Consider the following 17,996-nt stretch of genomic DNA (forward strand, 5'->3'; position numbering starts at 1 on the left):
GACCAGAAACCACGACCGTGCGCTCTGTCGGGGAGAGGGAGGCAAATTCTCGCAGTGACGGCTTTGTGGTCCGAGAAGCAACACACATGGACAGCTGTCGATCTCAGCTGTTCTCGCAGACCAGCACTTACATACAGCCGATCGAGCCTGGACGAGGAGTTGTGTGAGATGTAGGTGTACTCCATCTCTCGTGGACGGAGCTGCAGCCACACATCATGCAAGTGTAATTGGGATACGGTGGCTTGAAGAGCGGGACTCATGTTTTGTCCCATTGCATCGCATTGTCGAATCACGCAGTTGAAGTCGCCTCCAAAGATGATGTGATCGGTGCGATGACGAAGGTAATAGGCGATGGTGTTGTTGAAGAACCGCTCTCGTTCGGCACGAAGAGCGGAACCCGATGGGGCATACACATTGCAGAGCGTAGTGTTGTGTATCTGTAGGGCGAGCAATCTCCCGTCCAGGCTCTTTTCTACGTGCGAGAATTTGATATGTTCCTTGAGGGCAATCGCCGTTCCTCTCCTCGCGTGGTCGACATTGCAGACAACGTTGTAGCCGGGCAAAGCAAGTTGCTCGTTCTCAACCTCCTGCAGAAATACGATGTCGAGATCCATCGTGTGGACGAACGTGCGAAGGGCGTTTAGCTTGGTTGGGTTGGTTATCGTGTTGATATTGACAGTTCCGATGTTACAGCTGATGTACTCCATCATTGTTGCATGTCTTCATCGGAAATCTGTCCGTGTCCGTGTTCGGCAGTGGTAGTGGTGTTTTCTCCGGAGTGCCGCATCTTCTTACCCGGCGGTCGGCGAGAACTGCGTCGGCTGCTGTTTGAGAGCTGCGATGCTTGTGAGCTGTCCGTTTCGTTGCCATCGGTCCTGCGATTCAATACGATAGGGCCGATCGGGATGGAAATCGGCGATAGTTCAACGACAGCTTGCGCTGTGGTGGATTTTTGTTGCGCGGCAACGGGAGCAGCGGGGGGCAGCATCGTGCTCTTCTGCTGTGCAGCTACAGCGCGTGTCTCACTTGTTGCAGTGAGGTTTTGAGGCAGACCCGATGGGCCTGGTTTAACGATCGGCGGTTTTCGCAGATCCGATGGGTTCGGTGAAGGCTTGTGTGGAGGTTTGGTCGGTGTAGGCTTGGTCGGTGTTGGCTTGGTTGGTGTAGGTTTGGTCGGTGTTGGTTTGCCTTTCGTAACGTTCGCGTACGATTGGTCTGCTTCGAGCTTCTGTACCAGCAGTTTTTTGTTTTGCACACATGGAATGCCAATGTGTGCAAACTCACGGCAGTGCAAGCAGGTTTGCCGCTGCCCCTTGTACCCCACCGCAGTTTCTTCGCCCTGGATGGTTACGAGAGAAGGAATGTTCTTCGTTACCACCATGCGAGCCACACGAACACCGGTTTTGACACCGCCGAAATCGCTATAACGGTCGTCCCACAGTAAGTCACGAACACTGATAACCTCTCCGTAATCGGCGAGGAAAGCTGCGACCTGGTCGTTGGAGATGCCTTCGGGGAGCTCCAAGAACTTCACCTCCACCGCTCCGTCCTCCATCGTAATGCGTAGCTTGTACGACTTTCCATCAAACACGAACTCGTGCTTGCCATCGTGTTGTTCCACGATCTTCTCGGCTAGTTCGAGGCTGTTGACCTTCACGAAGGTACATCCCAACCGCCTGCTTGGCTGGAGTTGAAGTACATTTTCGCGCGAAAGACCGAGTTCTTTTCCGACGAACTTATGGATTTCGTCGTGAGTGAGAAGCTTCGGAAACTGCGAATAATCGACGCGAAACGTATTTTCGCGACGCGACATCGTGGCGCTTGAAGTCGCGGTGAACCCCGAACACAAAACTTATTGCGACGGTCGAGAAAAACTGACAAAAACGTACTATATAGTCCGTGATCGACTCCCGAAATTGCTCGTCCGAAAACATCGACTGATCGGCTCGGAAGTTGAGCGCTAACTAAGATCAAATGGAACACGAGATGGTTCTGCAGAGTGAGGGGCACACTTAATTGAAATGATGATTGGCAAATGATCGCTACCATGGGGATCATTGATAACCTTCCACATACAATCCAATGATAGCGATCTTGAACACAAAGATAGGTCGAGTCGGCTTTCTCGAGCCGGAGGTTTTGCTATACGTGTCGCTTCACCAGTGTTCAAAATAGTCAAGTTGAAATCGTCGCATAAATCGTAAAAAATAGCCGCTCTATTGTCATCGTATAGATCGCCCCACCCAGTACCATGGGAATTCATATCACCTAGAATTAATACTGGGGATGGAAGAATCGAAACTAGATTCCAGAGTTGACTACGGCTAATGGAAGTTCTTGGTGGAACATAAACTGAAGCTATGCAAAGGTCTTTGTTCTTCACATTTATTTGGCAAGCGACGATTTCGACGCCTGATAGAGCAGGAAGGGAAATTTTGTAGAAAGGGTAGCACTTTTTGATCCCTAAAAGTACTCCTCCATAAGAATCGTCTCTATCCAGGCGTATAATGTTAAAATCGTGGAAGTTGAGTTCTTTATCGGAATAAAGCCATGTTTCACAGAGAGCAAATATATCACAATCAGAATTGTGAAGTAAAAATTTGAACGAGTCTAGTTTAGGCACTAGACTACGGCAGTTCCACTGTAGCACAGTGATCATATCTTCAACCTCGTTCGACGAATTATCCATCGAAAGATATGATTGATGCAAGGAGGGGCCATGAAACAGTCAATTGCTTAAGATATGATTCTAATGTTGGAAGCAAGGCAGAAACTAAGCTTCTAAGAGGGTCTTGTATGTTGAACATATTTAATATGAATTCCACAATGTCCGAAAAAGCTAGCAAACCTCGTTCGGACTTGGATTTCTTTTGAGAAGTTTGAGGAGCAGCTTTATTATTTTTATTATCTTTTTTGGGCAATGGTGGAAAATTCCTGCTGCATCCAGGGATTGGTTCAGCAGGAGCCTTCGGTTTCGTTTTTTCATCCCCATTACCCTGGGAATTTGCCAATCTTCTGAAGGTGACTTTAGTTTTCTTACGGCGCACTTTCGGGGAGGGGCATTTTCTTTTTGTGGATCCGTCCATTTTTGAAGGTGCGTGTACCACCGTAGAATCACCTTCATCGGATGAGTCAGAGTTCGATTCTTCAGCTGACAAAATCGAAAATTGGTTTGCCTCTTGGACGGCTGATGCAGCCTTCACCATTTGAGCATATGTCTGCTTGGAGCGTCCAGAGATTGAACGCTGCACTTTATCGGAGTGCTGCTTGTACATCGGGCACTCCTGCAAAGGGTGAGGATTCTCGCCACAGTAAGCGCATTTTACTGATTCTTTGTGGCAAGAATCCTCTTTGTGGTTTTCACCACATTTGCCACAACGAGTTTTGTTGCCGCAATGGCTGGCCGAGTGTCCCAGCCTTTTGCAGTTGGTACAATTATAAACCCTCTGTACAAACAACCGCACCGGAAAAAAAGCACCATCAACTTTGACAAAGTTTGGGAGAACTGAACCAGCGAAAGTCACCCGAAACGAGTCTGAATGCTGATAAACTTTCTTGCCATCTTGTAAAGACACTGAATGCAGTTGCCTAACATCCAGTATCTTTACAAGCTCGCTTGTGACTTTTCTGTTTTTAAAACAACCCGAGGCACGTTTCAAGTCCTCGACAGACAGACTCGCGTCGGATACCACGCCTTCTATCTCCACATCTCGAGAAGGGATGTAGATGTTGTACTCAACACTAAACAACTCGTGATCAGCAATTTTATTTGCTACATCATAATTCGGTGCTTCTACACGCAGTTTGTTGAATCTCTCCTTATGTACCAAGATTCCCGGATACTTACGCAGCAAGTCTCTCGAAATATCGAGAGTTTTCAAGGGTTTATTTTTAGGCCGAAAAAAGACAACCCATGGTCCTTTCGAAAGTGGTTGGTAATACCTGGTTCGCGCAACGTTGGCATCGGAAGATGCCATAAGTGTTGCGCAAAAGCGGTGCGCAACCGCTTAAGAAGGAAAAAAAATAAAAACCTTCTCCAATTGATTAATTTCAATTACTATTAATTAAATGTTTTGCACGGCGTACAAGCAAATTTAAGAGAAAAAAAAATCGAGAAAAAAAAACTTATATCTAGTTGCAACAAGTTGTCTCACTATGAACCATACTCCCTTACCAGGGGTGAGAGACAGAGCCACGCGCCACGAGGCAAAACAAAACTACAATAGGGAGGCAATGGACTTGCAAAATGTATTGTACTATACTTGTGCCGGTTGTGTAAACAACCTATCAGCCGGTGCAGCTAGGTATTCCGTTTGCTGCTGCTACTATTGCTGCTATTGACGGAGATGGTGCGATGATGATGGTGATGATTTTATGATGATCAATCACTGGGTTAAAGATGGACAGTCTATACGTAAGACTCAGCTTACGATAGCTGCTTCCGAAAACCGTGCGCGATTCACCTGAACACTTTTTTTAACACGAGAGCGATGGAAACGCGGTAAAAAAACGAGTGTCGTATGAAGAGACCAGGACGCTGTTAACTGGCTCAGCGCTCGATACGGAATGGCTCACTACTTGACTAGCCTATTGGTCCCAACCAAACGATTAACGTTCCCCATTCTAGTCGAAATTCTAGTACTACGCAATGTTTGTTTTGATTCGCTATGAAAGTTTGACAGATAAAATGAGGGGTTATTGGTTTTTCTTATGTTTCGAGGGGTGAATCGATTAGCTTGGGACCGAAGAGAGTACCAGAGCTGAGCCAAAAAGTTGAGCACGTTATTTCGGGACCTTCTAGTCTTAGAGTTACCTCTATGGTAGTGTTGCCATATGGTACACTGAAAAATTGCAATAGCAGGTTCGTCACCAAAGTTTTCGAGCCTGTCACTTCGTTTGTGCTTTGCACACTGTCAAAGATCATTGCACACAAAATCAACTTTGTTCAAATCAAAACAATATTACTAGCTAGACTAGAGCTGGGACTGCAACTATCCGGATATTTCAGTTTTTTCAATATAACTTCTTTCAGACACATGAAATATCGTTGAATTGATATTCAGTATACAGAATATCATGCTTTCTAGTGCTAAATATTGAAATAAAATGAAATAAGAAAACGTTGAGATGGTTATCAGGCGGATAGTAACTATCCGGATATCCGGATAGTGAAATTTCAAATTTATTCTCCCTTATACAGTTTTCTTTTATACTGTTCTAAATATTTGTTTTTAGGTGCCAATGTGACCTGATGTAGAATGGCACATCTGTTAATTGCCAAAATTTAATAAAATTGAAAAATAAAAATATCCGGATAATCTGAGTCTCAGGACTGGTGAATTTTTGTTCATCTACTGAACAAAAATTGACAGAACAGCGGGGCCCTGCTTACTAAAAATGAACACACGATTAATGCCCGCGTAACATTTGAAAAGGGCCTATCAACTATTGTAAACAATTTGCTAGGTTCTTTTCACCAGAACCGAAGTACGCCCACGCAAATACATACATGTTTCGTCAAAGTATGTTTAACTGTTATTTCGTTACTTTGGATTACTTTTAATACATTTGATTACTGAGATTACTATGATTATTTGGATTACATGAGGAATTACAATTTTACAGATGATTTTAAACAAATACTACAATCGAGTCTTAGCGGTGCCGGTGGTGTAGTGGTAAGCGTGATTACCTCTCACCCCAGCAGGCCTGGGTTCAATCCCAGTCGGTGCCGCCGGGATGATCTGAGTAAAGCCGTTGGTCCCCGGTTCATGAGTTGATGGGTTGATAGGTAGGGTCCAGGTGTGGGAGCTGCCTTCCTGGCGTCGGTAGAATTGGTGCTCAGCACGGAAAACAAGATCGACGGAAAACAAATCAAGGAAAAAATACAGTGGAGTCTCATTATAACTAAAATAAAAGATTGACAATAAAACTTTTAAATTTCGGTTTTGCTATGATTTTCTGTTTTAATTCGGCGCAAAGATTTGTTGTTTTGGATGGTCATGCTTACGTTTCAAAACTATAGCGTGTATTGTTGTCATGTTAGTCATTAAATCCTCAATATGTGAGATTGAAAATCTGTGAATAATTGAGTAACATGATTGTAATTCCACATTTTATTCAAGTAATCGTAGTAGTCCCAGTAATCGAAAGTAACAAAAGGAATATAAAAGTAAACTAATTTTCAATAATTGCTAAAAATCACAGCAATTTGTGGTACTTTCATAGGCACTGACCGGTACTCAATGTTGGTAGAAACCCCAAGAAAATTTACGTTCAATCCATGCATCCCAGCTTCACCGTGAAGGCCACCGGAATGGATCTTATTCAAGCCGATTTGCAATATGGAAGGCGAGAACATATTGAAGTTCACCGTGTACCAGATCCTTTACATCTTCCCTTGGTATTAATCTCAACGAGGATCTCAACACAGGAGTGAACATTAGTAGCGTAAGTCGACCGTGTGTGAAACCTACTGGCTGCATCAATAAATTCATACTTAAAAACCGGGTTTTCATTTCTAATTAAAAATATTTACAGATAAACGAAAAAGAACACATTTAGAAATGGTTACCGACTTCGATAATTTTTTTACCGAACTTTCAACAGCTGAACAATTGGTAAAGGTTTAACCCTAATTTCAAAAGCTGTTTCACTAAATTTAAATTTCAAAACACTGCCAACCTTGTTTAAATAACCAAATCTTGCCATTGTGTAGAAGCTTTCCTTGTTTTGAAGCTTTAAAACTAATGAATAATTATGCATGATTTTTACCGAAAAGTTCAGATGTTGAAAGTTCGAAAAAATTACCGGACTCGGTAATCATGGGTAAACTATCCCACAAATGGTTTGGATGATACCCCGAACACGTCGTAAAACTCTCTTTTATAACGATAGCGCTCGTGGCTGGAGTAACATGTCAGAAGGGCCTATCTAGAATTTGACAGTTTTGAAAAAAATAAATTTCAAATTTTGGTATAAATTTTCAAATCCTATTTAAAACAGTAACATTATAGAAAACATTAAGGAACACTAAAAGAAGCACAAAAACGAAAGCTTTAAGTATAATGCATCATATCCGTCGAAAATCCACTACCAACATGTAAAAAATGCGAAAATGTGAAAATAAACCGTAATAGTCCCTTTATACTCGTTACCCTGAGTTAGACCCTTTCTGTTAGCACGTATTTTGTCTTTAATTTTAGTTAGAACCTTTTAGTTGAATCTTTATTTACATGGCATTTTGATTAGATCTTTTTTGACTAGCTGCAGATTGTTTTGAATTCTTTATTTATTGTGATAAAACCGGTGGGTTGGGTATTAATTGGCCGATACGGCCGACGATTTAGTCATCTACGTATCCAACTGACACCCTTAAATGGACGTACAGGCTATGGACCGCCTCTATCGTATTGTTCAGAAAAAGCAGTTTCATCAACAAAAATACCGTTGAAAAGATTGTAGAACGGGCAGAAAAATAGAAATCAAGATTGTTATTATAAGCTATAGCTTTGTAGAATACAACACCTACGTGGCGATCAATGAAGAAAGCGGAAAGTTAGACTGATAATGTTTTCCGTTATAAGACTACGGACTACACTAATAAGAGTTAGATTTGTAACGTTCAACATATTTTATTTAATAAATTGTATTTGTATTAATATATGTGGATAACGATTGATGACAATGCTGAACAATAATTGTAGAACGGTTGTTTGGGTTTGCTGGGTTGATGGGTTTTTGCTGGGAAACCAGTGAGTGATTTGTACTACATAGGCCACTCGTTGTCGACTGCCTCTAAATATTCCACTGGCCAGTCGTCAGTGTTTGGATCCAAATCAGCATCGAAGTGGTCTTTTTCAATCAGTTTTCTTTTTCTGCCTCGTTTTGGTGCCACGAGATTTTTAAGTAGCGTGTCATAATACTGCTTGTTCTGAATGAATGGCATCAACTTTTTAAGATCATTCAGCTTCTCCTTGGGTAATGGAATCGGTTCTTTTTCTATTGGCAAAAGCTGAGGGAGAGGCATATCTGTGTCTTGAAATACTTTCTCATCGCCCAAAGTGAAACTAGAGAAGTCTTGTTCCTTAATATTCGTTTTATAAAATACAACGCCAGGAGAGGTAGTGCGGTATTCAAACTGCATGATTTGTTTGAATTTGATTAGGTGTCCTGACGAGTTATGCTTTGGGCGTTTATATCTGGCTTCAAGTGATTTTAAAGCGAAAAAATCGCTTTGCTCTAATTCCGTAACATTGAACGGAATTTTTCTTTTAACCTGGGATATAAAAACCGCCCAGTCCCGCGGCGTTTCAATATCCATCGTGTTCTGCTTCTTGGCCCGTTCAATGGCAGCGTGTACAGAGTCCACCTCCATATGGCTATGGCCACTGACCATAAAGTTATGCTGAATGGTCATTTCTCGGTTTGCTCTTTTGCACTCCTCAATGAAAAGGCTCATTGTCATGCACATTGTAATATTATGATTCTGTCCACCGCACCTATCTGAATAAAGTTTGACAACACGAACTTTAGAGTAAGAATCTTCATTTAGTAGAGACCGAAGGTTGTGTAGGATACACGACCCAATTTCTTGTGATCCCCGGCGAGCCTTTGATTCATCCCACAGGAAGCATCGAGCGGAGTTTCGTCCCTGGCAAGTTTCGAAAATGGTGAGATTGAGAGTGTATAGTTGCCGGCTGTAAAATGCTTGCCCGCACAAAAGATGGGGTGTTGGCAGGCATTTTTGTAAATCGAACGATGCGGTATATACCGTATGATCGACCTTAGCATCTTGTACATCCCTTTTTTTCGCTGCGTATACATACTGCGCCAGTTCTTGATGCTCTCGCTGGATGGCTTGGATTTTTTCAAGTTCCGCCGTGTTAGCATGTTGTTTTATTTGTATATTCAGTCTATCACACTCGCAGCACGTATCCGTTTTAGGCTTGCGGAAGCTCATATTAAACTGTTTAAATATAAGCCGAAAGCTATTATAGTGGACTGGATTTAAGCTGTCTTTTGTACATTTTGATTTGTACATTTCATACATCTTTGCAACGTTCAGGTCACTTGACAAATACAACTTTGATGACTTTTTCCTGCTGTAGTGGGACGTATAGGCTGGATATGATAGAATATGATCCTCGATGTATTGTTTTGCTTCGATGCTGATTGGATTTCTATTACTATTATCACCTCGTTTATCGTCGGCACTGACTCCCAAGCCGTTCAATTTCTTCACGGTTAAGCATCTCATTTTTTTGGATGTAACATCCAACGTGGCCAAAAACATCGACTTGCACACTCGTGCCATCCCACCAACTCCTGGAAGAAAATATCTTACAGTGTATTCTCTTTTCGAATTGACAACCTAAAATAAAATGCAGAATAAAATTTAAAGCATACAAATATAAATATGTTTTTAGCTCACCGTATGAGTGTTCACATGCGATACAGCGATATGGCAACTCAAAAACTGATTTTGCGCAGAAAACGAAAGCTTCAAAAAATTATTCAAAATCTTTTTACGTATATCGTCGTGATATTGTTCGTCACAGCGAAGCTTTGAGCAGGCACATGCTTGCTTAACGCTGCGTGCTGCAACCTTGGCACCATTGTATCGGCTGTATTCCAGTCCTTTCTCTTTTAAATTTCTATTTTTCGTTCGTTTCCGAAGAGCATTAAGCTTGACTATGACGTTCTCTTTTTCCAACTCGATAAATCCAAGGTCATCTATTCCAACGACAGCGGATCGGGAAGACGGACCTGTTCATAAAATCTATATTCATAACCACAACTTAATCAGAACAAAACATTATTAAATACCTGCGGAGTAATCAGACTGTAAACACTTCTTTGGATCAACACAAGATTTTACGCCAACGATTTCTTCATCCTCGTCCCCAATCACTGCTTGGTTACGATACGGCTCAAAGTATTCGTGTATCGAAAAATCGTTCAGAAGAGTAGCGTCACCAACTTGTTCATCATCATCTTCATCACTTCGTGGAATCCAGTCCTCATCTGTGATTAGCGGAGCTTCCTTCTTCTGATCTGTTCCCGCTGATTTTTCTGAACATAAATTAATACTATGTCCATGATCGCGATCATTAAATGAAGTACCTGAACGACTGGTGTCGCAAGAATCCGTGTTTCGCATTGGTTGACTTTTCTCTATTGTGTGAGCACTGGTGATTGAATGTTCCGGCTGAGCCACGGCTTGGACACTACCGGCAGAAGTATCGTGCATTGCATATCGTGGTTGGACTTTGTAACCAAAACTGCGAGCTAATGCCGGACTGGGTACCGTAACAGCACTGCTGTTTTTGTACGGACCTGTGTGAGAATGTGTAATAACATTCATGTCCAGATGTGCCAGAGGGCTACGAGCATAAGCTTGCTGGCTGCTGTTAACCGATTGATAAAATGTAATAGGCAATCTAGAAATGATTTTATTCACAGGAGCCAAATTTAGTGGAGCACAGTCATTCACTGGCATAGATGCAGTACGTTCGTTACGACTGACAGGAGCTAAGTCCAGTGGGGTATCGAGAACACTACACGTCTCATTGCTTCTGTACGACAAATCGAGTGGTGCTTCTTCTATGAAGGACTGGGAAAGGTCCAGAGCAGGAAATATCACTGGGTCTCCAAATTCTCTAATTGGAGTTGATGCAGCAATATTGGCGAAAGAGACACTCGTGTTCCGGGAACAATTTCCAGACGCCAGACAGCCTGTGAAATTCACTTCCTCATACTGCGCTACGGTTGGTGTTTCGCAAACAACACCGATATTGACATCAATGTCTTCCTTGAGGATAACTTCTGCCGCTTCTGGAATTGAATATTTTTAAATAATGCTACAATCTCGGCTACAATCATGAATTAAAAGAATATTTACCCAACAAAAGCTGTAATCCTCTGCTATGCTCACGATTGTTCTCCATCATAATAAACTGACCGGCGATTATCACGAACAATTAATTCGACTTGCAATTAATACGAAAAATAATGAAAGAAATACAACAATGAGAGAGAAAATATAAACAAAAACTTTTAACAAAAAGGCTTATCTCGTGAAAAGTTCCGATTCTAATTATACCCTTTTGCACTAAAAGGGACTAACTCAAAAATTGAGTAATATGAGTTAGGCCTTTTCTTTCAAAATAATTTATGTATGTTTTCATGTATTTTACGCATTTTTTTATTAATGGAAGCGTAAAATGCCCACGTCATCATGCGAAACACACAAAAAAAAGTTTGTTTACATTTTCGAGTTAGGCCCTTCTGACATGTTACTCCAGAAACGTGAAAGCGACTGAAAGGCATAACTCAATAGTAAGTTTAAAGAACTCAACCGCTGGGTAGTTTTGTCTTTCCTTTTTCAGTTCGAGTGAAAAATCATGAAATTTCGCCAGCAAAAAAGGTTGTGGTTTCAATTTGCCCTTTTCGTAATTCACAGTTCACGTGAAGAATCGATCAATTTACATCTTGGGTGAAGGGAAAATCTGGCCGATACGCTCTTTTTAGAAACATCGACTTTTCGCTTAAGGCCTGTATAGAGGTCGAAGTGAAAATCTGTTATAAAATACTCAATTTTTCACCAGCGTGAAAAATGTAATTGACAAAAAATTTACTGTGCTTGGAACTGTAAACAGATACGATCCCGTGAAATCGAATTTTGTGGAACAGATGTTTGTGGAACATTTTCCAGTTTCCTTTTTTCGCAGTTTACAGTTCATGTGAAACGAAATCGATCAGTTTACACCTCCGGTGAAGTGAAAATCTGACAGATACGCTCTTTCTTTGTACTTTGTACTTTGTACTTTGTACATCTATGCGGATTTGCTAGCGCTAGCTACCCTAATAAACAAATACATAAACTAACTGTATTCCGGATGAGTAAACTATCCCACAAATTGTTTGGATGTTACCCTGAACACGTCGTTAAGCTCTCTTTTATGGTTATTTTATTAGGGTAACTAACACGAATTTCAGTGATCATGGAATTTCGCTAGCGAAAAAGGTTGGATGTGAAAATCTGATAGATACGCTCTTTCTCGAAACGTTCACTTTTCACTTAGCTGCTGTTTTTCACGAGCAGCTGCATGCATAAAATAAGTAAACGTAAGCGAAAAAGATGTTATCCACAAACATCCGATTTCGCTGGATCGAATCTGTTTACATTTCCAAGTCAAATATTTGCGAATTGCGTTTTTCACGCTGGTGAAAAATGTAGTATTTTGTATGACATTTTCACTTCGCTTAGATCTATATACAGTTTCACGTGAACTGTGAACTGCGAAAAGAAAGATTTCCACAACCATTTGTCCACAACCATTCGTCCACAACCTTTTTTCCTAGCGAAATTTCATGACTTCCACTTGCTTCCGATTTCACTTCACTTTGAACTGTATTAGCTGCTATATGCTTTTCACGAGCAGCTGCATGCGTGAAAAAGTAAACGAAGTGAAAAATATGCGATCCACAATATTAGATTTCGCTGTATTGTATCTGTTAACAGTTCCAAGTCTGGTTCCAAGCGAAGTGAAAGTTTTGTCAATTACATTTTCAAGCTGCACAGAGGGTTACTAGGACTACTGGCAAACATTATTTACTGCTGTTTTGAGTGATATTAGGCATGTTAAAAGTAGGTATTACTGATTTTGAGTCAAATTGGACTAAACAAGCTAAAACATTAAAATATTGGGACTATTACCCATCATCTAGTTGGCATTGAATACAAGGAAGTCATTTCCTGAGAAATATTGACCAATGATCATTTTGTTTACGTCTGGTATGAGCTGTTACTAAATAGTAGTTTTTTGAAAAAAAATATAGCGCTGAATAACATCAGTGTTTAAAGATCATTTAACGTATTTGAATCGTGGTCACATTGTGCAGCATATACAACAAAAATAAAACCACATAGAAAACCTCAAAATATGTTTTTTTCTTACTTTGGCCAGCTTTTTGTTCTAGGTACTTCTCTATGCGCTGGTGAAAAATCGGGTATTTTATGTAAGATTTTCACTTGGCTGCGATCTATATACAAGCCTTTGTGGACCATTTTTCAATTTCTTAATTACAAGAGCCACATATGAAAAGGGCATACAAGCTTTTTGTAAACAAACCTTTGTAGGCCCTCTTCTCGCCAACCGAGGGTAGCCCACACAAACTAATAACATCATCGGGAAGGGAAAAGCTTCCCTATCCGGTGATGTTGATGGTTTGCGTTGGTGTCATATGGGTGACGAGAAAAGGGCATAAGAAGGTTTGTTACAAAAAGCTTGTATGCCCTTTTCACATGTTGTTCTTGATTTCGCAGTTTACAGTTCACGCGAAACGAAATCGATCACTTTACACCTCCGGTGAAGTGGAAACTGATCCAAACCGACAAATACGCTCTTTATCGAAACGTCAAGTTTTCGCTTAGCTGCTAGAGTGGGTGAGCCAGTAGTGGAGGAACTAAGATGATTTATTTATTAAAAAAATTAATTAACGATGTAAGTACAATTTTTATATGTCAAACTGTAGCTTTCAATCTGTATTTTGCTGAAAAAATATTACATCGTAATTAAATTGTATACATTTTTCGAAAACTCGTGCTCCATTAACTTTTCCAGTAGTAGTGGTAGTTACTAACTTTGGTTGCTATAATAGTGGAATGCATTGGTTTCTTATGAGTTCCAGTATTATGGGAACACTACCGCAACTATAGGTGCAAAGAAGTCAAAATCTTCAGGAAAATAAATTGTTTTAAGTCATTTTTGGGCTAATTTTAAGTTTGAAAAATGCAAATCTGCTTTATTTTAGGAGAGCTATTGATGAAAAATAACCTTATCTGGTTTTCAATCATTGTTCTGACACAACCCTCATACCGCAACTATAGGTACAAAGTAAACGTAAGCGAAATAAAAAGTGATCTACAACATCCGATTTCCCTGGATCGTATCTGTTTACAGTTGCAAGTGAAATCATTTTTTTTACATTTAATTTTTTTATATGTAAAATTTAGAATTTTGTATGAAACCTTTTCTGAAAAGTCCCACTGTACGCGATGGATTTAATGGTTCAGACTTGTGATATCAGTGAGCTGAGCAGAGATGAGCTGAGATTCGTAAAAAAAAAACCGCCGGTCATCAGCTCACTTTAGTGAATCGGGTCTTTAGAACAACTCGGGAGCAAATTGCCCATCTCAAGTTGGTGATCAATTTATTTTAATTAACCGGTCACGTTCTACTTTCTTATTTTAAGGAAACTCATGCAATTTTTATCAGAATTGATTTTGTTCTGAAACATATAAAAATTTAAATTCTGTATCAGTGTGGTTAGCAATTCATTTAAAATCAAAACCGAAATTTGTTCATAAGCTATCCTCTACCATCGCATGGTTCGAATGTCATCGAAATGATGTACACGTTTTAGAATGTTTCACGAATTTGTCACTAAATTTGGGATAAATATGATCAAGATTTACAAATATCTTCGTGTAATTTTGTGCATAAAAGACAAAACGTTAATTCAATTCCATTCTTAGAATGTACGGTCTCTTGTTTGTAAGTAACCGCGTATTTATTATAATTTGTTAATAATCAAACCCAAAAAGTTTTACTTAGCTGCTTAAGTTAATAATAAAACGAAAACTAGAAACAAACAGTTTTCAAGATATGAATAACACAAAAAAAGAAAGAAATCCAAACAGTATGTTTTCTTAAATAAGCAACTTTCCTACCTTGTACAATTGAACTCCTATTACCGCAAACATAAACTGTAGTAAGCAAGTTACTAGAACAATATTTCCGATTGTCTTAACTGCTACAATAACACATTGAACTACATGCTGAGAAACGAAAGGAAATTAAAATGAAATAACTAATTTCTTTTACCATGTAAGTCGTATTGTCCGTTTTTATATTAAAAAAAAACAATTCTGTAATACAGAATAAGTTAAAAGTTAATTACTCATGGCTGATGAACAATGATCGACCCCTGCACTTGATATAAAATGAATGATTATGACTTTATTTACAAACAAAAATTATCTTTATGATTCTGAAACTTACCTTCAAACCTTTAGCTCTATTGATGGCACGAAGTGGTCTCAAAACCCTCAAAACTCGAAGAATCTTAATTACAGATATGGCACCAGAACTGGCAATGGATAAAAACAAATTATATTATATTCTGGTAATGATTGAGATCATGTTGTACCTGAAAAACATGGATATCAGCGAAACGCATACAACCAGTAAATCTAGAAGATTGAAGGCTGATCGACAAAATGCACCATCGTGAAACAAAAACCCATAAGAAATCACTTTTAAAAGCAACTCAATAGTGAAAACTGTAGTGAAAAAATAATCGAAGTAATTTAAAATTTGATTGCGTTCAGAATTTGCATTCAAAGGGTCCTCTGCTGCCAGCATAGCAGATGAAAACATAATGCAGACCAATATTATGTTGCCAAATGTGCTGTGATTGCATAGCCAGTGACAAAAGACTCGGAATCTGAAATGAAAAAAATCACAATTAGTAGTGATGCTCAGGATTTGTCCAATAAACTTTTAAATGAAAATGATCTACAATTCTGTTTTCCTGATTCATAAGGGCTATACTAATTCCATCGATAAAAATACTACCAGTTTTTTTCACGAACGATGTTTGATGTTTGATTTGTTCTTCTGATTCTGACAAACAAAATAAAAAATAAAAAAACGCTTATGTTGCTAAAGTGTAGCTAATGCAACAAACTGTTTGTTTGGTTAGTAAGGCCCTTATGATTCTGAATCCTACAATTGTTTGAAGTTCAGATTTCGTTTTTTTCAATATCATTAATCGTTGTATCATTTTCAATAAATAAATTTGAACCAAGTGTAAGCAATAGTTTTAGGCAATGATTTTAGTATTTAGGAGGAAATGTTACTTCAAACTCTTAAACTTTCATATTTTTTTTTTCATTATGCACCTTATTCCTTATTATTATATTATGTTATTGCTTAAACCTAGGAACGAATCGATTTCTCTCTAAATTCTACATGCCGATGAGATTATACCTACACACAAACGGGGAATGTAAGATTCTCTTGCAGTTTTGTATAAAAAATCTAACTAAGACTTTAAGGAGTACACCACAATAGATCAAAGTAATGGTCGCGGTGGTATTATGTCCCCAACATGGAAAAAAAAAAAACCTTTTAAGGAATCACGTGAACATATTCTATAGTGTGTTCGTCGGAAGACATTTCCAATAATTGTATAAAATTAGTATTCGCTTATTTCATGAATTAAATACATTAACCCTAGACAATTATTCTTGAATGGGTTTGTATGAAACAATTAACTCTGAAAAAAGTTGTTTGTTCACTAAAGGCTGTTGTAAGAACTACCATTACAGTGCTCGTATGCAAAATCTATAGGAGATCATCTCAGGGATGTAAGAAAATCAAGATAACAGTTTTTGAAAATGCCGTTTGTTTTGCGTGTAAAATTTACTCGGTCAATCTGATATACACAATTGGATAGAAGTAGTGTAGATCCTGGGTTTAACATATATGTCAAATATTAGACCTGTTCACTTTTTTTCATTCTCAGAGTCAACGGACCACTCCAAAATTTGGATTGAAATCTCACATGTTTTCGAAGTGGTAATTTAGGGTAGATAAGTTCTTATGAAAAACCATCCTTGATGTATGACTCAGAGATCAACAGTTTAGGGTATCCCTAAAAAGCTATAAATATGCAGACAGCGTATCGATATTCTTGATTATTTTTAATCTTCAGATTAGTATCTTCTGAGAAACATACAGAAATACTAGAAAATTTTGCGGCTGTTGATTTTATAACTGATGTAAGAACTCAGCACTCACCAACTACCTACTCGGAGATCAAACATACAGCACCCGGTCGACTCAGGCAACAAGAGCAAGCTCCGGAACACCGAGGGTCGGCTAGCCACCGGGTAATCAGAGGGTTTCACGATACAAAAACGAAGACCTCTAGATTGATTTTAGAATAGGTCCTATCTCCATTTTTTGATCAAAGAATCGATTAACTTAATTCGGTTTCTACCGCAACCTGAGCGATGGATTTGTAATATCGACACATGCAATCAAAGGCTCAAACCTTGAACTGTTGAACATGTATCAATATTGCAAATCCATCGTTTAGATCGCGGTAGAAAGCAAATTTAGTCAATTGATTATTTTATCGACAAATGAGACAAATGAAGATAGGACCTATTCTAAAATCAATCGAGAACTTTCACTTTTCTTTGAATGCATTTATTCGTCACTTTCTGTATTATGTGCGTATTGTTCTGTGTTCATAATTTCGTGTAATATGTGTCGTGTAGCCTACTCGCGTTGTTCGCTGTACCGGTACATACCGCTGCTGGTGAATCGGGATGGCCAATACAGTGATTCCTGTCCTACTGTGCGGCCGAAACTCTCGATAGATTGGCGAAGCGAGCGGATGACGGGCCATGCGGGCGTTGCTGGACGGTGGGATGGCAAGCGTCGTCCTTCGTTAGTACGATCGGTCGACCGTGGCAAGGCCACCTTGGTCACACCGAGAAGGGAAAACTCCTTTGGGATTATGGCCTACGTTTGGCCAGATAATAGTGTTTGGTCCTTGACAATTAGGCTCGGAAACTGTTTCCAATTTCACGAGCCGGCCGTGTGCTGACGGCCGTATGCTGACGGATGACCTTCGGTTTATTTTTATATTTTTTGTTTAGGTTGAAATTTTGCAGAAACGTTCCTTATGACCGACAATGCCATTTTGCATCTTTTATCGACAAATGAGACAAATGAAGATAGGACCTATTCTAAAATCAATCGAGAACTTTCACTTTTCTTTGAATGCATTTATTCGTCACTTTCTGTATTATGTGCGTATTGTTCTGTGTTCATAATTTCGTGTAATATGTGTCGTGTAGCCTACTCGCGTTGTTCGCTGTACCGGTACATACCGCTGCTGGTGAATCGGGATGG

The 17,996-nt window shown here is 39.5% G+C and overlaps 1 protein-coding gene across 4 annotated transcripts in view; it reads right to left on the reverse strand.

Annotated features, from left to right (window-relative positions):
* The window catches only part of LOC135711972 (muscle calcium channel subunit alpha-1-like), a 56,694-nt gene extending 39,643 nt beyond the window's left edge, over nucleotides 1–17,051 (reverse strand). Inside the window, exons 1-3 of one of the 4 annotated variants that reach the window (XM_065234942.1) lie at nucleotides 15,217–17,051; nucleotides 15,069–15,156; nucleotides 14,738–14,845 (exon numbers count right to left, since the gene is read on the reverse strand). In XM_065234942.1, coding sequence (XP_065091014.1) covers nucleotides 14,738–14,845; nucleotides 15,069–15,156; nucleotides 15,217–15,446 — 426 coding nt within the window. In that variant the 5' untranslated portion in view covers nucleotides 15,447–17,051. The remainder of the gene's footprint in view (nucleotides 1–14,737; nucleotides 14,846–15,068; nucleotides 15,157–15,216) is intronic. The other 3 variants (XM_065234943.1, XM_065234944.1, XM_065234945.1) reach the window with 3 other exon arrangements.
* Between the last annotated feature and the right edge of the window lie 945 nt (nucleotides 17,052–17,996).

The sequence above is a fragment of the Ochlerotatus camptorhynchus genome, unplaced genomic scaffold, assembly GCF_037179485.1.
Source record: "Ochlerotatus camptorhynchus isolate MF236.1 unplaced genomic scaffold, CSIRO-AGI_Acam_v1.1 ptg000448l, whole genome shotgun sequence".
Classification (NCBI taxonomy): domain Eukaryota; kingdom Metazoa; phylum Arthropoda; class Insecta; order Diptera; family Culicidae; genus Ochlerotatus; species Ochlerotatus camptorhynchus.